Source organism: Mustela nivalis (assembly GCF_964662115.1).
Source record: "Mustela nivalis genome assembly, chromosome: 12".
NCBI classification, from domain to species: Eukaryota; Metazoa; Chordata; class Mammalia; order Carnivora; family Mustelidae; genus Mustela; species Mustela nivalis.
Window position 1 is genome coordinate 76,292,455 of NC_139031.1, and position 24,755 is coordinate 76,317,209.

At 34.4% G+C, this 24,755-nt stretch overlaps 1 protein-coding gene and 1 long non-coding RNA gene across 5 annotated transcripts in view; one reads left to right on the top strand and one right to left on the bottom strand.

Moving 5' to 3' along the window:
• SEMA3A (semaphorin 3A) overlaps window positions 1–24,755 on the top strand; it is a 310,401-nt gene that overhangs the window by 166,271 nt on the left and 119,375 nt on the right. For 2 of the 3 annotated variants that reach the window (XM_082692542.1, XM_082692543.1), the window contains exon 5: window positions 17,843–17,962. The exons of the other annotated variant lie outside the window; for it this stretch is intronic. In XM_082692542.1, coding sequence (XP_082548668.1) covers window positions 17,843–17,962 — 120 coding nt within the window. The remainder of the gene's footprint in view (window positions 1–17,842; window positions 17,963–24,755) is intronic. 3 annotated transcript variants of the gene reach the window in all.
• LOC309845086 lies at window positions 8–24,431 on the bottom strand. 2 transcript variants are annotated; one of them, XR_014301023.1, is made up of 6 exons: window positions 24,350–24,431; window positions 24,097–24,224; window positions 20,647–20,721; window positions 17,894–17,968; window positions 2,072–2,131; window positions 8–375 (listed from the first exon to the last, which is right to left on the bottom strand). It is a non-coding gene; the product is annotated as an uncharacterized lncRNA (long non-coding RNA). The 2 variants fall into 2 exon arrangements; XR_014301024.1 differs by having other exon boundaries at window positions 20,647–20,788.

Sequence of the window (24,755 nt, forward strand, 5' to 3'; positions counted from 1 at the left end):
TTGACATTTTATTTAAAGAAAGTAGGTAAAAGTAACAACATGCCTAAATAAAGCAAAAATATGTTCCCTTTGAGGATTTATATCTATGTAAAAGGTAATTGACAAAAGCAATTTTGCAGCATATGTACTCATATTCAGTAAGTCACCTTCTTTGTACAAATTGATTTTCATATGTTAATTCCTCTTGAATTCCTTTTGGATGATATGAATTTTTTTTTTTTTTTACTTCTGAGTCACGATTAAATTACCACTCCTTATTTTTTCCATTCTATTCTTTTCTTTCTTTTCTTCTTTCTTCCTTCCTTCCTTTCATACACTCTGGTTTCTTAAATAAATATAGATTGAGTAATGACATAACAGGCATTGTCCTGGGTTCTATGGAAAAAAAAAAGAGGAATGGTAAGCAGCTCTACAATGGTTTTACCATTGTAAAAAGATATAGGCCATTTTTCCTAAAGTAAACTTTCGTCAGTAAAATTAAGTGGGTCACTGTTTTGAAATATAGCCAAGTATTAGCCAGCTATAGCACAGATCATAAAAAGCAGTTATAATCATTTAAATCAATAAAGTAAAATGAATTACAGGATTGAAAACATACATAATTTGTGTTATGTCTTAGATATTTTTGGATTTCTAAAACAAGAAAAAATCTAAATGTTTTATTTGTATATTGGTATTTAGAAGAAATTTACCTTAGGTGGTTAAAAACATACATTAACTTGAATGTATATATATGTAGGTATGTAGATATTTTCAAGGGACACCTTGATTGATTGATAGCAGTTGCCCAAGATGTTGTATATGTTTAGAATGATTTAGAGGTGGAATCTGAGTTCATGGGGAAAGAATGCCTCAATCTGGTAGCAGCGTTTGCTATAGGTAAAGGAAGGTAGTTAAAGGAGCACAAAGTACAGATAACCCCCATCCTTGATTAACTATGTATTAGAAAACATGGGAAATTTCATCCTTGAAATTTTTATTTTAAATACAGTATTGATAAGTTACATTACACCTTCATAGCACAATAAACATTTTTCTAATTATGTGAAAATAGACCCAGAAAAAGTGTGTTTTATCAAATATTAAACCTTCCCAAATTGATGCATATGTTAGAACTATTGGAAAGGGGTAAATAGAAAGAACAATGAAGAAGGAGTCCAGAGAAGTTAGGGATTTTATGTTGATACTCCCAAGGACTCATTAATTCTACTTATGAAGTACTTTAAGTTTTTGAATGCTTTATTATTTTACCCATTACATGAGACATTACATGTGACATTACATGTTTTACAATTGTGACAAACAAGATTAATAGTTTTTGTGAAAATTATTTAAAAAAAGAAAATACTTCACAAGTATAAGGCAAAACACATGACTGAATACACAAAGAATTATTAACGTCACAATGCCATGTTTACCTTTAACAGATTATGTTGAAAGATTTTAATGTGGTAATAACTAAGGACAGATAGAAATTGATATTTTACTGGTGTGACTTTTTAAAAACAGACTCTTTCAGGGCACCTGGGTGGCTCAGTGGGTTAAGCCTCTACCTTTGGCTCAGGCCATGATCCCAGGGTCCTGGATTGAGCCCCAAGTCGGGCTCTCTGCTCAGCAGGGAGCCTGCTTCCGTCTCTCTCTCTGCCTGAATCTCTGCCTACCTGTCATCTCTGTCTGTCAAATAAATAAATTAAAACAAACAAACAAAAAAACAGACTCTTTCTCTTTCTATCAAAGTTTAACAAGTGAAGACATGGAAACATAATTATTGAGACTCTTTCCTGTGTTGAGTACTATGATAACTTAAATGCTATTTTGTTAATGTAATTTTAATAATAACTTTATGAGATGGGTATCACTACCCCTATTTTCTTGATCAGGAAATAGAATGATCCAGAATATTCATTCAAAATCTTTTCATTCAAAATTTTAGAACATTTTGAGTACATGCTAGAAGTTGAGATCAGAATTTCTGTGCCTCTGATGAAGTTTTTGGTGTCATATGGCATATATGGATTTGAACTTGCCTATTAACACACAGAAACTAAACAGTGAAGATTCTACTTAATACCTGTTCTGATTTCATCAAGGGTGTTTGGCATGACAACCACCTCACAGCATTCCTGTAAGACTGAAACAATCACAAGTGAAATTATTATATAGGTTGTAATGCATGATACAAATGCTAGGTATTAGTATTATGGTATATTTAATAGAGTTGCTTAGGCAATTTCTAATGAAAACATCATTAATGTAATTAATTTGGTCCTCTTTAAAGATCATGACCACTGAGGTATTACACTATTCTGAATTTAATTCAGTTTGAAAATTAAAGATACTCTGATTCTGATCTGACAAAAATACCTGGATTTTATAATAAGCTCTATAGCCAAGTACAGAGTATATGATTTAATGAGTGAATCAGCTCATTCATTTGCTGAGATAGCCGATAATCTTTTGTGTTTGTGGTTTCCAAAATTCACCTCAGTGCCTTTACCTCGTATTTTATGGCTCCTCTCTGCCTATCCCTCCTCTCCTCTTCTTTCCTTCCCTGCCCTTCCCTCCCATTCTGGTGTCAGTACTAAACAGTACTGAACAGAGGGATTCTGGTGTTAGCCCAGATGCAGTGAGTTCAGCAGCTGCAGTCAAGTGATGTGCTGCGCAGTGCCCTATGAGGAACCCTAACTGTGACCTGGGAGGTTTCCTCCCTAAGAAGGGCAACTTTAGTTCACTATCCAGGCTTATTGAAAATGCTTATGGGATTCAAAATACTAAATTAAAAGGAACTAAGACATGAAGAGTTTGCTATCTGATACAAGGTATTAATGGCACCTGACCATTTCATACTGCGTTGTGATAAACATGCTGACAACTTACAAATCATGTCACATACCTTATGATAGAGACAGATAATTACGTAAAGATGTAAATTTATGAAGGTTTAATGGTATGGCAATATTAGTCATATTAATCTTTTCAAAAGTGAACTAATTAATGTAAATATGATAAAATGCTCTTTCTTACTATTCTACATTCTTTTGAATTAAATTAATTCAATTGCTATATATTTTGTTTTCTCTTTGTTCACACTTATTTAATGAAAGAAAAGCACGATAGTTTTCATATATTTTTGTTCAAAAAATGTATCTTTAGCTCCAAATACTAAATACCAAACACTAAAAAATATATTCAATTATTAAAATATATATAAATAAATAAATAAATAAATAAATATATATCTATATATATATATTTCCTATAATTCAAAATATATTTTATGTACTCCAAATGCATTTTGTTAAAATTTGTTTTGTTTTCTTTTCAGGGAGCCTCATTTATGTACTTCAATTTATATATTTATTTTATTTAAATAAAATACATGGCATTTATTCATTATTTTGGACTTTAATACACAAATGCATTTTTTCCATGTCTTTCTTAATATGAGATTTTAGAAAATAGCAATTGGTTGATTTCCTGGATACCATTAATATTTTTACCAGTAATTTCTTAACCGCTTAGACATAAAGACTAAGCATAAGGAGTTTTTGAGAATTTTCATTCAATATGATTGATTTTTAAAGTGACACATAGATTGATAGAAATTCTGCACTCTATCTTGAGTAAATAATAGTCAGCTGTGACATGTGGACAGAAATTCCTTTCAAAGAGCCCCTGTGAATGCTGAAAGCCACAAGAATGAGGTTTGAGTAGTTTTTGCAGCCATTGGACTGCAAGATGGAATTGTAACCAAAATAAGAACTGACCTGAACATTTAGAGAAAAGTAAACTAGTTAGTCCTTGAGTGCACTCCATGGTTTCTAGAATCTGAGTTTACTGTTCTCTCTGGTTTTAGTGTTTTCTTAAGAAGTCCTCTAGAAGTAAAGTTCATATATACTTTTTAAAGATTTTATTCATTTATTAGAGAGATCGAGAGCAAGTGAGTGAGAGAGCCTAAGCAGGGAGAGCAGCAGAGGGAGGGGGAGAAGCAAACTCTCTTCTGAGCAGGATGCCCAACACAGGGCTCAATCCCAGGGTCCTGTGATCATGACCTGAGCTAAAGGCAGAGAGTTAACCAACTGAGCTACCCAGGTGCCCCAATAAAGCTCCTTTTAACAAACCTTCCTGGAGGAAGTGCTGCCTTCTCGGAATTAGATTCAGATGCAGGAGTACAATAGGAAAAGTGAGGCAATGACACTGACTGATTTTATATATATTGAAAGTGGATCAGTCTTAAATCTGATTAAGATGGTTAAAATGGCACAGCCACCTGGGAAGTCAGGATATGCCACTTGATTGAACTTACATAGTTCCTGTCCATCCATAGTTCCTTACCCTACACAGTTTACCGAATGTAGCATCATACAAAACATTGAGTCCCTTCCCATTTTCCCAGGCAGCTGGAAAGATACACAACATCATTTCTTATGGCTCAGTTTTGCATCAAATACATATGTTAAATCAGCAGCTGGAATTCAAGTAACTATTCCACAAAGATGGACTTTGTGGTAGAGAGGGAATCTGCAATCTGGGAGACATTTATATTCCCTTTCTTTCTTCATCTATGTGTAGTTGGAGGGAGAGAGAGAATATAAATGGATCTTAGAGTGCTAATAACGACATTTCTGAGAACATCATTAATCTGTGTTTATTTTTTCCCATTGTGGAAGTGAATATACCAGATATAAACTAATATGCTTTCTTGGTGTAATAGGTCCTACACTTTTATATAGTTGTGGCATTTCTATATTAGGGGAGTTAAATGCTCATGAACTTTTCCATTGTTGTAACTTGAGAGTTGTAATTTGAAAAAAATTATATGTAATATTATTGGACAGAGTCCCTGAATAAGGAGATAAATGCAATCCAGATATCTCTATTCTGACTGCTATTATTCACCTTTACTTTCATTTGTGATTTTTTTCTGGTCCTTAAAATTCACTTTGTTATTCATAATAACATTTCTATTGAGGGATTAACTTCCTTGACCCTGTTTTGTAAATGAAAACTGAATACATGCTAAGCTGGTAAAAGAATCTGTTTCAAATCAATAGCTCTCTGTATCTTCTTTGTTTATCCTACTAAACCATCTCTCTTTGCACTAAGTTTCAATAAAACCAAATGGCAACCGTATGACTGTTAGAAATATTTTGAACATCATTGGAAATAAAAATTTCAACCATCTGAGATGAACACAAAAAAGCAGATTCTCATAACATTGCTATTGTTGGATACATTTCAAAGCGTATTGTCATGCACCTGAATTTTGGGACATTTTTCCAATTCTTGAAGGATTTATTTTTATATTTTTGCCTTTAGTTATTCATTTTTAATGCTATGATGTATATTATAACATGTCTATCAAATTTATCATGGCTCAAATTGCAGGGCCTTAGCAAGGCTGTTTTTTGCCAAGTGAATGCAGTGGAGAATTTGAAGCCACACAGGCATCTTAAGTTTCATTATAATCCAAAATGCACATTAACCCATGAACTTCATTTACTTTTTCAAAGGTCAAAGTTGATATCAACTTTTTTTATTTTTTATTTTGTTTTAGGGACTTCAAGTCATATTATCATTTTTTTTAAATGGTAATTGAATTCCCTCTTAATTCTACAAACATCTTAGATCTTCATTATACCTCAAAACCTTAATGTATAGTTGTTGGGAGATAATTTTTCATGGTTCTTTCACACAGTTCTGCACATCTGATGGAATAGAGGCACTGACTGCCTATTCCTATTTTGCAGAAAATCCTAAAAGATACTTATATAGTGAAGAGACTTGGAAGGTAGTATCTCTCTCTTAAAAGGCTGGTTTGGGCGGGGGGGAGGCTGGTTTGCAGTCCTTAAGAAATAAAGTCTCGCTTGGTACAAAGGGCAGGTATGCTTACTGCCCAATACAATAAACTAACATCTCTCACAAAATGTAATGGCCAGTATGCTTCTGACTAGTATAAAATATTCAGGTTCCCTTAACCCAGGGCTCCTCTACTGTAATGCACCTCATTGCCTGTGTAGGTTGTCACCTGGCCCTTTTCATTCTGCCCGCTGGGAATTGGAGCTGGGGAAACTAGCATAAGAAATGCTGATTCTAAGACTATTGTTATTTTTGTGAGTAACAATGTCCTTTAACTCTGATTCAGGAACTGTGTAACTTCTGCCAGCATCCATGAAACTATTTTAGTAACTTGTAAGTTAGACAAAATCACAGACCATTTACAGTTCTTGACAATATTGGTTATAATTTCTGTGGGCATTTTAAATGGTGAAAGACTATGGTCACTGTGTTCATTTTTAAATATGATTCCCATGATGAAGTCTGATGACACTTCAGGTGTACAGATCACTGATTTTTCATGAAAGCCAGTAAAAATCTTATAAAAGCTATAGGAATGAGCATAGACTTTCATGCACATGCACATATGTGTGTTTATTTCTGCTCGGGGATCAGTATCAGGTAAACTGAGCAAAGTGATTATAGTTTAAATTCAGCATTCAGAAGTAATAATAATGTAGAACATATAGAGTAATAGTAGAACATATAGAGTTGTCTAATCAGGTTATACAACTGAAAATAATGTAGCATTGTGTGTCAACTACACTTTAATAAAAAAAGAAAAATTCCATGTAAGTAGACTAAAATATATATGTATATTTTATATATAAATGTATGTGGGAGTTTACTCTATATACCAGGTATTTTCTAAATGCATTATTTTTATTAACTAATTTATGTAACTCATATTTGCTTATAAGGTACATATTTTCTTTCAAAGTAACTGAAGAACCAGTTTTGTATTTTAGGCATAAGATATATGGAAAATGAAGCTTTGTCATTAAAGTTTTTTTAGGAACTAGATTTTATTCACATTTTCGATTAATATTTTTTCTAATATGGCAAAATAAGATAGTAATTATTATGCTTGGATTTCCATGGACCAGGCCTCATATACATAAATTTAGGGTTTTTTTTAATCTTTTAGATTCAGGATTAAAATTTAAATGCATTTGCAGGGGCGCCTGGGTGGCTCAGTGGGTTAAGCCGCTGCCTTCGGCTCAGGTCATGATCTCAGGGTCCTGGGATCGAGTCCCGCATCGGGCTCTCTGCTCGGCAGGGAGCCTGCTTCCCTCTCTCTCTCTCTCTGCCTGCCTCCATCTACTTGTGATTTCTCTCTGTCAAATAAATAATAAAATAAAAAAAAAAAATAAATGCATTTGCAAAGTAAGGCTAGCACTTAAAATAGAGATAATATATAAAAACTCACAGAAGGTTTGGGGATTTTAGATTGAGGTTGTTGTTGTTGTTGTTAACTGGAAATTTTAATTGTATCCTTCACTGGTTAGAATGAAATTGAAATATTTGACATTGGTTGACAAACTGTTATGTAGATTCGATTACACACTGTATATCACTCAGGTATCAGTGTACATACTTTCAGAGTAGAGTAAGCATTTTATACTTTGAAGGGTTTATTAGAATGATTTGGATCGTTCCTCTGGGATTTTGGCCATTGACTTTTAACTACATAGTTAGCAGGTGTTGCTGATCAAACTGACATGAAGTTTCTTTCCTTTTTCCCCCCCTAAAATTTTATTTATTTATTTATTTGACACAGAGAGAGAGATAGAGAGAGAGAGAGAGAGATATCACAAGTAGGCAGAGAGGCAGGCAGAGAAGAGAGGGGGAAGCAGGCTCCCTGCTGAGCAGAGAGCCCAACATGGGGCTCAATCCTAAGACCCTCATGACCTGAGCCCAAGGCAGAGGCCCAACCCCCTGAGCCATCCAGGCACCCCTGACATGTAGTTTCTAATAGTCCTCATTGGTATTCTGCTTCTTTATGCACTTGAACATCTTCAGGAATGGATTTCTACTCATTTCTGATGTATGTTGACCATCATATCATAGATTTAACATCCCATAGATTTAACTCTGGGAATATTTTTCTTGGATATGCTCTGTCTCAAGGCAAATAGGCTATGATCAACATTTGATAGTTTTTCTTTGATTTGGTCATGTAGCAATAAAAATCACTTTTATGTCTATAGTCCATCATAAAACTTCCTTAAGTTCTATTTATATCATATAATTTTTATATATTTCTCTTTACCACATTTTTAAGAGTGGTAAGGAAAACAGGATGCAAAATTATAATAACTAGAATTTTGACACTATTTCAGTAGACTGAGAATCTTAAATTTTCTTTTTAGCTTTTATGTATTCAGAGTAGAACATTCTTGGAGACTGTCATAATTACATTCAAATTGAGTGCTACACATACTAAATATATTGTATTCTCTATACTGTATGCTATATAGATGTGTGTGTATATGTGTGTGTGCCTGTGTGTGAATCAAAATATTTTTTAGTTTTGTTTTGTATATGTGCTGCCGAAGTGAGCACTAGTTTTGTGTTTGAAGTGATACCAAAATTAATATAACTTATTGGTTCTAGATCTTAATATGCCCTTAAAAGAGAGGAACCATTCACATTTAGAAACAAATACAATGATCAGCTAATAACTTGTGTTTTCTTTTTAAATGGATCAAATCCATATTCCCTTTATATCACATATCATAGTGAGCTGTTTTATGGTAGTAAGGTATCTCCTTTTTTAAGTTAGGGTTTGATCAGAGACCAGAACTTGTATGAGTGATGTTAAAAAGGATTTTATTACAGGGATTTGACCTTATACAGTTGTGGAAGATGGTGGAGAATTTTATGGATTTCTGCAATCTATTGCCACTGAGTCAAGTAATGGTCCTGAAGCTGTTGTAAGTCACCAGGACTGGCATTAGGGAAGAAAAGCTCCCATGAAGTTGGAAGAGCAAGGACAGACTGAACCCCATAAGGATAAACTGGGATCCATAAGGACAAACTAGAATCAGTGTCTCTTTCACTACCTCCAGCTTTGTTGAGTTGGCTGACCTACAGAAGAATTTGGTGTTTTCTGCTATGGAGCTGCACAAGTTCTAGGACCACCCTCTTACAGAAGCTAACAAATAAGACAGGTAGAAGGTTAAGGAGCTGCAGGCCTAGATGCTACCCCATGCTAGCAAGGTGGTTGGCCAGCAGATCAGAACAACTTTGAGAATTTTATGGTTGCAATTCAACTACTGCCTTCCATATCTCATGCAGATTTCTTTTATGGTCAATCTTAACTAGTTTATGGGAAAGAGAATTCTAGGAAATGTAGTTCCAGCTTATCTAAGTTGACACAGTGCAGTTCTGTTACAACTATTAAACAGTTGCTGTATTTGCCTTTTGACTGACAGTGATTTATGCCATGTACCACTTTAATGAAAGAGTAACTATAATTTATAGTCTTCTACACTTGGAAGACTGGAATTTCATGAAAATTCTAATGAACAAAATAGAAATTCCCTTTGTAACAAAAATGGCTACAGATTAATATTCAGTACCAATTCTATTAAATCCACCTCTCCTTATGTCAAGTATAGGCTTAAACTCTGTTATCTGTCCTTAAAAGGAAGAAATAATTCATATAGAATTCTCACCCAAGTCATCCCACAGTACAGTGAATGATGTGAGAGCTAAGGAGATGTGGAAATATTCAAATCAAATAAACATGATTTCTTATTTTAAGAATAAGATAACAGCTAATGATTGATTAAAAAGTAGTAAGGCATTATGCTCTATCATTAATCCCAGTTTAGTTGAGGAGACTGAGACTCATAGATCCTAAATAACTTTCTGATAGGCACACAGCAAATGAAAAATGTTGCCTGAATAATTTTAACCCAGGTCTGACTAAACTTTTAAAGCATCAGATTAATACCTCCATATTATTTTTATTTTGTTATTATTATTTCATTACTTTTGCTCTATATGGTTTTTAAAGTTTATTTATTTATTTAAGTGATGCCTACACCCAACATGGGGCTCAAGCTCATGATCCTGAGATCAATAATTTGTATACTCTTCTGACTGAGGCAACTGGGTGCCCATATATGTTTTTCTTAAATTCTCTGAGAATATCTTTTCAAATATAAATACCTATCTTTAGAAAAACTAACATTTTTATAAAATATTAATAAATATAAACAGATTTTAAAATTTTAAAGTTCCAAATTTTCATTATATTCAGAAATTATTTACAAAATTAATAGATGTAATACCTATGAACACATGTATCTATTTGTGTATATATATATTATAATATAGATTATATATTATATGTGAATTATTATAAATGACCAAGAAGTCTTCCATTTATTAGAAGATATGTTAAGAGAACATTTTATATTATTAACTATTATAACAGCTTTTAGTACTTTGGACATTAAGTATTACAACCAAAAAAGTTTTCACTTTTCATATTAGACAAGGCAGAGGGTGGAAGAGAGGTATATGTGAATGAAATCAAGTATTCCTCTAAAATCTGGATTTCATTTTTATTTCTCCTTCCTCACAGTTGTATCTCATGTGATTAAAGATGAATTTCATCTCCTTGAGTATTAAATTCTATTATAATAAAGCATATATGTTAGAATTAAATATGCCAACTACTTATATCCACAATAAATCTTTTTAGATTGTAATTCTACCTATTTCGTGTAAATCATGGATTTAGTTGCTTAAAGGCATAAGCTTTAAGTACTCAACACATTGCATAAAATTGGAAACCACATACTGTCATTGAAATGAGAATAGGGATTTTTTGACCACTTAAATAGTTCTCCTGGCATGGCAGGAAAATATTTAGGTTGATTTCAGATAATACTTTACAGTTGTATGCATTCATTTGAATAAAGATGAAGAAAGGTTATGCTTGGTACATATTGTGGACCACTCAAAACCAAATAACTCCAATGAATGGTGCAAATGTGATAATTACATTGATAGCACAATATAAAAAAATTTAAGCTAAAATGTGGATATCATCAGTTTCTCTAGTCATATGGAATCTTAAAGTGAAATTGCTTAAAACTCCTTTTAAGAGTGGGAGAAAATTGTCCTGGACAACTTTTGTTAATACCTGTATGTTCTATATATAGTTCCAATGTGCTTAGTCTTTTTTTTTTTTTTTTAAGATTTTATTTATTTATTTCACAGAGAGAGATTGAGATCATGAGTAGGCAGAGAGGCAAGCAGAGAGAGAGGGGGAAGCAGGCTCCTCGCTGAGCAGAGAGCCCAATGAGGGACTTGATCCCAGGACCCTGAGATCATGACTTGAGCCAAAGGCAGAGGCTTAACCCACTGAGCCACCCAGGCACCCTGTGTTTAGCCTTTTTGATGGAGTTTGGAGGTTTCAAGTAATTTGAAAGGAAAATGTTTATAGAATCTTAATCAGGATTTCTAGAACCTCAAACAAATAGTCAATCCTGAGGTGAAAAAATCAGTCAAATGGGGCATCTAATTGAAATGAGCATTGAAATAAAATGATTTGGTAGCCCTATGTAGGAGTCTTCATTTAGTTTATCACATCATTCAAGCCACTTTAAAATTTATTTTTCACTTACCACAAGTTTTATTTTTTTATTTTGTTTTTAAGATTTATTTATTTATTTATTTATTTGACAGACAGAGATCACAAGTAGGCAGAGAGGCAGACAGAGAGAGAGGGGAAAGCAGGTACCCTGCCAAGCAGAGAACCCGATGTGGGGCTCAATCCCAGGACCCTGGGATCATGACCTGAGCCCAAGGCAGAGGCTTTAATCCACTGAGGCACCCAGGCACCCTGTCACTTACCATAAGTTTTAAAGATGTTATAGCTTGATTAATATGAATAACCTGACAAACTTAAATAGCAGTCAAATAATGCCAATTGTTGTCCTAGTTGGATCATTATTTAAAATTCTCTGGAAGTGCCCGGGTAACTCAGTCACTTATGCTTCGGATTTTTGATTTCGGCTCAGGTCATGGTCGCGAGATGGAGCCCTGTGACAGGCTCTGCGCTGAGTATGGATCGTGCTTAAGATTCTCTCTCGCCCCCTGCACCTCCCACCCCTGCTCGCACACACATTTTCTCTCTTTAAAAACAAAAAAGAAAAAAGAAAAACAAAAACAAAAAAAACTTCCCTGAAATCAGAATGAAACAAAGCATTAAATTAGGAAGGTCAGTTGGTTTTATTTTTTTATCATTCTTAATAGTGAAGGTGAAAACAAAGGTGCATGGGTGACTTAGTCGGTTGGGCATCAGACTCTTGATTTCAGATTGGGTCATGGTTTCAGGATTGTGAGATTGAGCCCCAAATCCTGCTGGAGCTCAGCACAGACTCTACTTGAGCTCCTGTCCCTCCCCCCACTTGCATGTGCACGGTCTCTCTCTCTCTCTCAAATAAATAAAACAAATCTTAAAAAAAAAAAAAAAAAAATTGTGAATGTGAAAATGTGTCCCAAGGTGGCAGAACAGCCTACTCACTATACTATAACGTGGATGAAATTCCAGGTCACAAATTCAACGTTAGATGACTAAGATTATAATTAGAACATAGTTAAATCTTAGTTTTTATTACATATGCCTCTTTGAAGAAGAGATATCGAACATCCTTTAATGAATACTGAGGTATTAGGAAGACATGATTATGGATGATCTGGTCACGGCTGTAATAGCACAGTGTCACAAGAAAAAAAGACAAAACATTATGGCAAAATAAGTATGGAACAGCTTAAATAGAGAGAGGGATGAAATGAGTGACAGGAACAATCTCATGGATTACTGCTTTGGCACGAAGAGTCTAGTATTCAGCCAGTTTGCCAAATAAATTGACCAGACAAAAAGAAAGTCAACAGATTAACTTCAGGAATTAAGCTTATTAATGGATTTTCATGCAGAAATGTATCCACCCATCATGATAGGAAAAGGATTCCTTTGCTTTCCCAGATGGTAAATTATACATTAAAATATTTCTACATAAACTACTGAGGGGATAGAGACTTTTTTCTTTTAAATGAATGTTCGCTGACCTGAGGCAATGCTATACTATACCCATTCATTTGGGGTGGATTTTTATTTGAACCAGAACAAGTTGTTTGATTTAATCATGAACTGAATATATTTGAATAGAAATTATTCATCTTCACAGCCTTCTCTCCTCTTTTCTCTTATTTAGAGTAACATTTCACTACTCCATCCATAATTTAAGAACATGCAAGGAGGTAATTGGAATTGGAGGTAAATTATATTCTTTTGTAGAAAGTATAATTATCGGAAGTTAGTTAAAAACACCTCAGTTCTGTTTTAATTTTCATGCATGGAGCAGTTGTTTTGACAGATGGATGGACTTTATTTTTGTAACCGTCCGGGGAAAGTCTGTGTAACATAGTCTAATCAGTGCTACATATTTGTAATGTTTGTTTTTGAATCACAGTGCGTTTGGCTCCTGTATCTTTTTTCTGGGGGTAGACATTTTCTTTCTAATTTATTTTTCCAGGTTGATATCTCTTTCGTGTAATTCCTCTATCAATTTGATCTGAAAGCACTAGAAACCTTTAAAATGTAAGGGCGAATGGTTTGTCACTAGGGATGATGAATCATTGTTCCTCAGGTGTGGCCTTGGGGTTTACTGGTTTATTACTGCCTTTGCTTTTACTTCTAGGCAAAGTTAACAATTTATAATGCTTTGGGCCTGGAATATATTTCAGTAGAATAAGAGGTCAGTATGGTTGCCTGACTCTCGGGAAGCCAACTTGTTGCTAAACTTGTCTGTGTATATCAACTTGAGTTCCAAAAAGGATCAAGGTTTGAAAAATGAATTCATTTTGAACTGATTACATTTTCTTTATTGCGTTGTAAATCCGCCGGTGCTAAGCAAAGCAGTGCAGTAGTTTAATGCCAAAAAGTACATTACATTCTAAGTTTTAAGAATCATCATGGTTCAAGAAAAGGTCAGAATCACTCTTCTGTCTCCGTAGAACAGAAATGTGTGAAGTGTGTTTCCTTTTTCTGCCACGCTTCCTTCTTTTTTAGAGGAATGTCCAGGCTGCTTCCAAATAAAATGAATGTCCTGTTTTGGAACATTACAAAAAAAAAAAAAAAAGAAAAAACAACACTTGGCAGCAACAAGCTAGAGAATGAAGGCAAATGAATGACAGAATTGATAGTCTTTTATGTAGATTTTCTGTTTTAAAGAACAGTCCTTATTAACAATGCCTCTTTCAAGTTTTTGGTTCTTCTCTGTCCCATACTTTTAAATCACTATTCCTTTGCAGGTGTTTTTTAACCAATTTTGAAAGTATTTTATTCAGTTTCTTTGTTTATTTCAAATGTCTTAACCTACTCTACAACCCAGGAAATTTCTCCCCATTCTATTTGCATCAGCCCTCACTTCAAAATAATATTGAGCTAGCCCCTGGGCATGGCAACAATACAACCTGCTCGCCAGCTAGGGGAGTTCATTGTGGAAATGAACAGGATCTTTCCAGGCCAGTAGGGTGGGTCTACTCCTTTTGTAGCAGGGATACTCTGTTACCAGTATTCTCAGTATAAAAACCTTCGCCAGGTTTCGAAGCAATGTCTCCTGTTTTTTTTCCAGCAGCTCTGTATAGGGATGGCTGTCATACTATAGTGATGCTTTTTTGACAGTTAATAGAAAACAAAATTGTGATATTCAGTGTAGTTCAATTCCATAGTTTTCAAGAACCCTGAGTTTTTAATTATTAATTACTGCTAATCAGTTGCCCAATCTGTAAGAGATATGAACTCACAGATTCTATCACCTTCGGATTCACCTTGCAGAGATGACATGAGTCTTCATTTGTGTTCACAAGTATCGTGCTCATAAAATATTTCCTCTTTTTGTGGAAAAGTAGGATCTATTCTCAGATTTCTAGGATTTTCTCAGGTATTACTAATGGGGTTAGAGAATTTGGATTTGTATTCAAAATTACATGAATATCTTTAAAGGCATGGCAGGCAAACCGAAACCCAGTTCTTTTCTAAAATGAACAAGACATCATCCATCTGGTTCTGCCACTATTATTTATTAGAATATTTGTTTGCTTACCAGTATATATGCAGCCAGTTTCTTGGTTTCAACATATGGTGCCAGAACTGGTTATTTATAATCATGACTGCTTTAATATTGAGTCCACAATTAGGGACGGCTGTCTTTATGTAAAAGTAGAGTATGTGGCCACCTACATGTTTCAAAAAAGGGAATGCCGTAAAACATTTTCCTGAAAATGACTTCTTTGCAAATGACTGAATATTCTTTAAAGTACAAATAAATCCTTTGGGTAAGACTAATGAATGCCTCATTTGTAAATGAGTTTATCAGATGTTTCCCTGTCCATAACCTCTTTCCTCTGCCTAGTCATTCATGCCCTTGCCTCTTGGGAGGAGAGAAACTGTTAGAGAATGGGGAGTTTGTTGTTGAGAGTCTTGGAAGTTAGGTTTTAAACTGTTTCGTCTCAAATGTAGCTTTAGATATGAGTAAAATCTATATACTCTTCAAGTTAGGGAATTTTTCTTCATAACAACTTGCAAAATTAATTGATTTCAGAGCTTAATTGTGTATGTTATAATTGTTTTACCAGACAAAAGATTCAGGATCAAAGTGGCAAAACAGTAGTAGAAATTAGATGTTTATTTTAGTTACTTTTCTAAACTACTCAGCCTGTGTTAAAGTAATAAGGATCATGACTAGGAAGTTACAGAATTTACCTTAAATTGGGCTACTTCACCTTTGGAACAGTGTATTTATGGGCATCCATAGGTTTCATCCCAGAAAAAATCAGGAATGATGGAAAGCAACTATTTAAAAATTTTTTCAAAAAATTCATTTGACAGAGAGAGGGATTGTAAGTAGGCAGAGAGGCAGGCAGAGAGAGGGGGGGAGGCAGGCTCCCTGCTGAGCAGAGATCCCAATGTGGGACTCGATCCCAGGACCCTGAGATCATGACCGGAGCCGAAGGCAGAAGTTTAACCCACTGAGCCACCCAGGTGCCCCAAGCAACTATTTAAATGTAAAGAACAAATACTTTGCTCAAGTTTGGTTTGTATCCTCATTTTATGAGGGCATAGAGATAAAACCAAAATAATCAGCTGCAAGCCCAGAAGCCCAGAATATAAATGTCATGTGGAAATGTACTTACGTTATTGTAACACCTCAGTTATAAACTCTTACTGACTACGAGAAAAGCCCAAATGCATTCTGAGCTTTCACTAGAAAAGTCACATGTCACAGAGAGGGAATTTGGAAGTGTGTTATACACTTAGAGCTGCTGGGATGAACTGAATCTTCTATTAGTTTGTCAGCCTTGCTTGCAATATAGTCTGCTTTTCATCTTTATCTGCATTTCTAGTTACATATTTGGTTCTTATTCCCAAATGTTTATAGTCAAATACCTAAAATTAGTGAGGACAGTCTATGATCAATAACAATATAATTTTCTAAGAAGTTTTTATTATTTAGCTTGTGAATATACATTTGACTATTTTCAAAATGGATATTATGTATTCCATGATGAATTCATACTTTCTACTCATATGTACTCAATTCTTAAGATTTGTTATATGGTTAAGAGACTGTAACATTTTATTTGAAGCTATTTTGACAGTTTGGGTTTTTCTTTTCATTTTTTTTTTATAATATTGGTATAGATTCATCTGTTTAAAAATATTTTTCAAAAGTTGAGTCTTCTTTGCTCTGGATTTTTTGGGCCATTGGATTATCAGTTTATATTTTGACTAGCTGATTTTCCCCCAGATCTTTTATCAATAGGAACAAAAGTCTAAAATTCCTGTTCGCAAAAACAATTTCTTTATTTTATTTTATTTATTTGGCAGAGATCACAAGTAGGCAGAGAGGCAGGTAGAGAGAAAGGGGGAAGCAGGCTCCCCGCTGAGCAGAGAAGGGATGCGGGGCTCCATCCTCAGCCAAAGGCAGAGGCTTAACTCACTGAGCCACCCAGGTGCCCCCACAAAAGAATTTCTTTAACAGGACCTACATATAGAATAAATAGAAAGAGTATAAATAGCTCTGTCCACTTTATTATTTTTCTTTCCAAATGTTTATTTAAATTCTACTTAGTTAACTACCTATTTTATTTTTAAGTGATCTTTTATTCAGAAAATAAAATGGCAGGGATGTCTCAATGTCTATAAATAATAATAAGATAGGACTAGAATATCCTCTTATAACTAACTGTTCTTTACCTGGGGGATTCATGGCTACTGGGCAGTTGATCCACGTATTGGTTCAGGATGTCCATAAACCTCCTGAAAATATTCATTAATTATACCCACTCTACAAAAGATCTTTCTATCTATAGACATTTTATACTGTAACATCTTCTCTATCTCATATAAATATATCCACATTGTCTTTGAGGCTGAAGCGACATTTTTGAGAGGAAAAGCTCTACAGAGCTTACCAACAAGCAGAACTGAAGTTCAAAGTCATCTACCCATCACTACTGGTTATTAATGATGTTCAAAGTTCATGTTTAATAGAAGGTTGTTTCATCTTTTATTTTAATTTTGTTTTTCTAAAATTAAACTTACAGCTAATTTTTGCAAAGAAATTTCACTAGTGTATTCTTTAAATATCTTTAATTAGCCATGTAATTTCCATGTAGTTACTGATTATCTGTACCTTTACTCCACTTTGGTATAAATAGATTGCAAAGAGTTTTAATGAACAATTATGGAAGAGAATATTTTATTGGCCCCCCCAAAGAACAATAATGTCTGCATTTTAGTTCATTTAATAATAATATAATATAATAATATAAACAAACAATAGAAAAATATGCCTTTTTTAAAAATGTTGTGAAAAGGACACAAAAGAAATCTGTTCAAGCATGCCTAGCACCCTTGAGGATCTTTCAGTCATGCTGACTGCTAGAACTCACTGGTTTTCCTTTTGTTTTACAGAAAGAATGTGCTAATTTCATCAAGGTGCTTAAGGCTTATAATCAGACTCACTTGTACGCCTGTGGAACAGGGGCTTTTCATCCAATTTGCACCTACGTTGAAATTGGACATCATCCTGAGGTAAAGCTGTTTAAAAAAAAAAAAAATGGTATTTGTCCATGACCTCTCCCTATTCAAATGCTTCATTACTAATTTCTTCAGCTCATTTAGCTTCTGGTTTGCTATTCAGTGGGATCTACTTCAAATTCAGATGCCGTTATTAATTTTAATCTGTGAATGTGAAAAGAATGAGACCATCACTCAGCAATAACTATTGAACTGGAGGAAGGAAGGAAGAAAGCATTTGCTTTCGCCCTGGATTACAGAATCCAATCCATTTTGCATGTGCAGCAGATGTCAGCAAGCTGATTGTGTACTGTTTTCTCCTTCATTTGTATATTGCCAGCTTTCCCCTCCATTTCCATCCTCAGCCAGAAGTGTCTGCCACCCCAGTTGTTTTCTTCTGCCTAGGGATTAGAAGCATGCCATATATGTGCATGATGATCTGATCTCGTGTTTGACCTAAATTATTCACATTTGTGTTTTTGCTTTATTTCTCTATTCTGAGCTATAATTTTAGCAGTATGGAAAAGAAAAAGAAATGTTTCTTTAATTTGTTGTGCATAAAAGATGTTTTAGCAAGGAAATTAAAGTTAGGTAAATTTAACTAAAACTGGAGATATTAGGGAAATATTTAAAGGAAAACTTACAAGTACTAAAAGCAGTTCCATGAATTGGGCATACCAGTAGCCTTCAATTACAAGCTCTTTTAAAATTTTTTGGCACAAAATGCCAAGAAGAACAAAAGCATTCACGTGAGAAAATCATTTGTGACAGAATTTTCTTTCAAATTGGAACTCTGAAATACTCAGCAAATAAAGGATTTGTTCCCCCAAATATTTCTGAAATCCTAAAGATAAGATATAATTTATATGTTAGCCACTTCTTTATAGATTATCTCCCTAAATTTTCTTAAGGTTTCCCAAAGTAATACAAAAATGTTCTTTGAACCAAAAGGCTTAGAAATCAAAACAGTTTGTGCTATAACTCCTTTGTATAAGGGGACACCTTAGAGACATGTGGTTTCTAGACTAAACACAATTATTATTACTTTACTGATCATCCTGGAAATATTAAAATACTTCCCCAAGGTCACACCAGTGCCAGCAGTTGTTCCTCTTTGGCCTGTTCCCCCAGTGCATCCTTCTTCCTCTCCCATACAAGCATGTATATGGTTGTACCCAAGAGTTTTAAGTAAAAACGAACCTTAAGGAAATAAAAGGCAGTTCTACTTAAATTACTTGTTTCATACTGATGAAATTAGAAATAATATCCTGCACAAGGTCTAGAAGACTTTGTATGCTTAACTTTTTAGCACCTTCTGGATAAATCTCTCCCTCTTTGCTTCTTTCTCAGCTATTCCTATGGTTAGGCACCTTCAGAATTAGGCCTGGGCTAATTACCCCATTATTCTGTATTCAGGAGATGCTCTAGACAACTTCTTCCACATCATATTGCACTTTTTTCAGTCTGTCAGGGATTATGCTGTATAGGGCAATGGAATCAGGAGAGCGGAGCTCCTAACACAGGTTAATAGAAAAGATACCCACTGTGGAGTCACAACTGGCTTCTGACTTGTTCTACAACTTACTAGCTTTGGAGTACTAGAAAAATTTCCTTAACTTCTCTGAGACGCTGTCTCATAATATATAAAACAAACTGAAAAGAACCCCATTTGATCTTTAGTGTCCATATATTGTAAATGAGAGGTTGACTCCAACTGCCTTTCAGCCCTCCTAGTAAGAACATGACCCACTGACATTTTTTGTTAGAGAATCTCAAGAAGTTCTAATCCCATCATTGTTAAACAGTGTTCTTTGCCCCAAAGTGCAGGACTTTTGTCTGACCTCAGTTGGGACTAGGTGCTTGATCCAGAACAAGCTACTTACTTTCTTTGTGTCTCCGTTTATATATGGCTGTTGTGAGAGTTTAACATTGTCTAATTGGTAGCAGGTACTGAAAAAATGTCTATTATCATTTTAAAAATATAAATCTACATCTCAGACTGTTGCTGTCTTTCATGATAGTAATTGTCACCTTGTACCTCACTTTATCAGATCTTATAAATTACTGCACTGGGCCCTTATTTTTACCAGGTGATTCTTGCAATTACCTTAATTCCCTTCATTTTAAAATTTGAAGCTTGAATGATCTTGATGGCCATTTAAATTAAAATACCATATATTGTTCTCATATTTTTATCATTTCCCCCAAATATTGATTTTCTTTATCTTTTTGAAATTGCTATTTCGTAGAATTCACAGCATATTTCCTTTATAACTCATCAACTATTCATTGCTCCCTTATGGGTGGACAGAGGAAAGGAGAGATACAGGTTTTGGAGCCAGGCCATTTATCCAGGAAATGGAGGAGGCCATCTCTTCCATTGAAAGAAGGAACGAAAGCTTCCCTTCTAATTTTTGAGGTAGGATTATTGGGATGCAAATATTTTCCTGAGATTCTGAAACTCAGAGCTTTTGAGAGAGGTCCTCCTTCAGAAGTTCAATGATCTTGATTTGCATGGCAGCTATATATTGGGTAATACTGTTCCAGACTCTTTAAGAGGTCAGAGGGTAGATGATTATGCAGTCATCTGGGTGAATTTGGGACAGTCTAGACAGTCAATCTAGGAAATTCTGGAAAAGATATTATCAAGATAGCTTGTCTAGACAACATAAAATTTAATTTTCAAGTGCTTAAGTTACCTTAAGAGAGAATCTGTTTTAAGTTGATCTGTGCTGGTATTTAAAATCCTGTCCTTGGATTTAGACAGTTATGCTCTGTGAAGTTGAGAAGAGACAAGGTGTGCTTCATGCTCTTAGGAAAAGAATGACAGCAATGGAAAGACTAGAAAAGTAGGATATAACCTGGTGAACAGGACTGATTTGTGTTACGAAGTTTGAAACTTTTACTTACTTACAAGGATGTCTTTACATTTAAAACCTGGACATATCTTTTTAGTTTATAAGTAGCACAAATAATTCACTGCCTCACTAGATACTTGCCTCACACTATATAAAATAATGAAATAGTATCTTTTTTAAACCTCTGCCCTGCCTTTAGATATTACAAATAATTTTATCACACACAAATAAGACAATTTGCTTTTCACTTTTTTTTTTTACTTTGATGACATTTTAATATTCAGTTTTCTCTTTGCAGTGTTCTTTCTTTCTTTTTTTTAAAGATTTTATTTATTTATTTATTTATTTATTTGACAGACAGAGATTATAAGTAGGCAAGAGAGGCAGGCAGGGAGAGAGAGTAGGAAGCCGGCTTCCGTGGAGCAGAGAGCCTGATGTGGGGCTTGATCCCAGGACTCTGGGATCATGACCTGAGCCAAAAAGCAGAGGCTTTAACCCACAGAGCCACCCAGGTACCCCAACAGTGTTCTTTCTTTAAAATAACTCATTATCTTATGTTGAGTTCCCTAAATTGTTGAAACTCGTTCTTAGAAAATGATACTATGGACTTATCATTTCAGATGACTGAATGCCACAGAAGTAAAGACATCATTTTTGAGGCAAATCAAGACTCCCTTTATCATTCAATAGCCACAGATCTTGTAGGAGGAAATTAACAATTTCTTTAAATATGATAGTTTGCAAATACATTAAAAAATTTTTTTTAAAAGAGAAAACCCATGCTTAGTCTTCCAGTTATGGCAATAGACCTTAATTTAGCCTCCTAGCATTTTTAATAGCAATATTTACACTCCTGAATACTGTATTCTGAAATCTACTCTTTCCGTATAGTGAATGTCTTCTGACCACACACAGTATGTCATTGATTACCATATTAAACACATTTTCTGTTTTCTGTGGTACAATTGGGAACTGGTAGACCTATTAATTAACTCCAGTTCTATAAGATGTGTGTCAATCAATTCTTGGTTATCTGCCAATGGTACTTGACACTGTAGATAACTGCTAGTGAGGTCACATACTTTATACACATGTGTGTGTTTGTCATAAAAATGTACGCGGAGTTCATGGAAGGAATGATTCCAAGCAAGAATACGGATGAGTTTTGAGTTTAAACTCTCAGCATCCATGCCATGCAAATGAAAAGTGTAAGTCATCTTTACGAGACAGAATATTCCCAAATGGCTTATAGTATATGGCATTTCCCCTTCAAATTTACATCTGTTAATAAAAAAAAAAAAGTATGAATTTAGGAGGAGTATAGCTTTTCAAAAAGTCTCTGGATGTTTTCTCAAATTCCAAATGGGCCTTTTCTATATACTGGGCAGGAAATCTAAAGAAAGATAGACCCAGATGAGAGCTGGAAAATATTAACTCTATAAATACTCTCCTAATGTCATGATCTCAATTTATGATTGAACCAAAGGGACATTAAGAAATGCAATGAAGCTTAATGGCTATCTCCAAGGTCATTTCTACAGTGACAACCAATATATCTAGATATACAAAAAAATGTTTTGTCTGGTACTTCCCTTCCACCAACAATGTCTTTCCTTTTATGCAAAATTTTGAATCATATGCTCTTAGTTACAGTCTCCAAGCCCAGAATGTTATCTAAGGGGTAGTTAACACTCTTTTGACTATTTACACATCTAATCTAACCTTATATAATTGAGTTATCTCTCTCAATGCATTATGCTATTACCCCAACAGAGCCCAAGTTTATCTTTAAGAGAAAATACTAAAGTTGAGAAATTTAGCTATCTTGGTTAAACCTTGAGGAGTTACTTTGGGGCAGGTTACATCTTTCCATCTTTCTTAGGTTATACATTGGAGTCTGCATTTACTTTGTAGTTGACTAATCAAGGCGGGAAAAGTCAGGATTCCTTGAAGATTTCTTCTTGGGTACTCATTATTCCCATCAGAAGCAGCTTGTTCATTATTTGCCTTATTAACTGAGCAAAATGTGGTTAGAACAAGTCTATAATGGTTTCTAGGTTTCTCTTTCCTAATCTTCCAGTGCTTGAATCACATTGGAAGGTAGACATGTATAAGTTACCATCCTAAATAAGCAATGCCACCATTTATATTGCAAATTACATTTTAAAATACTCTGATGTTTGTATTTGAGGAAAAGCTGCCCCGCAGCTGTTAGACCCAAGGTACAGAGGGCAGTAGCCAACGACCAGCAGGCCCCAAGTGCCATGTGCAGACTCTAAGAGCAACTGCCTTTGAAAGAGGAAACGGTTGAGATTGATTCTGAGTGAATCTAACAGCTCAGTAGTATATTTTTCATGAGCTATTAACATTCTAAACTCTAAATATTAGCAGTAAGATAGTTTTACAAAAGTAATAGAACTAGTAGCTAAGTGAGGTGGTAGGCAGAACTAAGTTATGATTAGAAAAAAAGACTAGAAAAGAAAAAAAAAGAATTCATAAATGATACAAAAAAGAAAGTGAGAGAGTACCAGAAATCCCCCACCACTGTATTTAAAATATTCAAATCACCATTTTATTTTTTGACTTGTTTGCTCTAAATATTTGATATGAAAACACCTAGTTATGATATTAATATTCTTTTACCTTCTAATACTTATTTGATTCAGGTGTAAAAGGTGTTTTTTGCTTTTCTTCCCCTGACAATATTTCACTACATTTTAGTCCTAAGAACAGTGCCAGATAAAAATGGAAAAGTTAGCATTCAGTTCTTAATTTGTAGGGTATTTAGTTTCATGTTTTATCAGATCTGGTTCACCTATTGCCAGAAAAATAATTTGGACAAAATTAAACAGTTTTCTAAAGGCCACCCATATTGATGCCATGATATCATTATCAATTACTTATTAAAAGTCTTTATTATACATCATACTTAATTTCTGAATGGCGTCTTCATTCACAGTATAGATACAGGGACTGATGCATATACAGCATATTAATCAAAATATTTTTCTTCTCATGAACTTTCAGTAGGTACTTTGGATCAAAGACCTTATATTTACTGGGCCTACCCTATCACTGGAGGTGTATAGTACCCAAGTTACTCTTTCCCCTTTTTATGTCGTTTTCTTTTTTTTTGTTTTTTTGTTTTACTGATTCCTCTGCATTCATTCCTCATGTAATCTATTTCAAGAGGAAATTTCTATCCATAAAAACTTTAATTTGTTTGTTACCAATATTACATTTTACAGGAAACACACAGAGTAGTAGTACTAAACCCCATTGTCTGCTCACCGCCTTGTTCCATTTTTTTCTTCTGTTCCATTCTCCTTCTTCCACGATGATCCTTTGAACTCTGGTTGTGTGTTTTTCCTTCTTTATCTCTGTTTCTTCTTGTCTGTATTATTTTCTTTGGTATCAAACTTTAAGATAGTGGAAATACAGTTTGGATATATAAGAGAGAAACGTGTTAGTTTGATGTATTTGAAACTTAGAAAATATAGCAGAATAGACTTAAGTGAATTTCCACAGATCAGAATATATTTGCCTTCTTTTGCAGTGTGTTTCAAATGGGCATCAGCAAGTTATCTTGTAGATTTGTTGCAGATGACTCAATTTGATGATAATCTGAAAAAATAATATAAGTACATTCTAAATTATTTGGATAACTACCACATAATCATGTAAAACCTTAAAATTATAGTCTCTTTGTTTGCTTGAGGATTATGATCCTGTGAGTGCCAAGAACACTCCTTTAATTTTCTTGGGCTAATGAGAAAGAAACAAAGGTTGACTTGATATGCAAATGATATATTCCTGCCAAGAATAGGCCAAAGTAATGTCAAAGTGGGCTGTGTGAAGGAAGTTTTGCTGTGGTTGAAATAGAGAAAAGTGGTTAGAAAATTAAATCATTCCAGAGCACAGAGGAGGGTTGAACTACTAGCCCCAAAGAC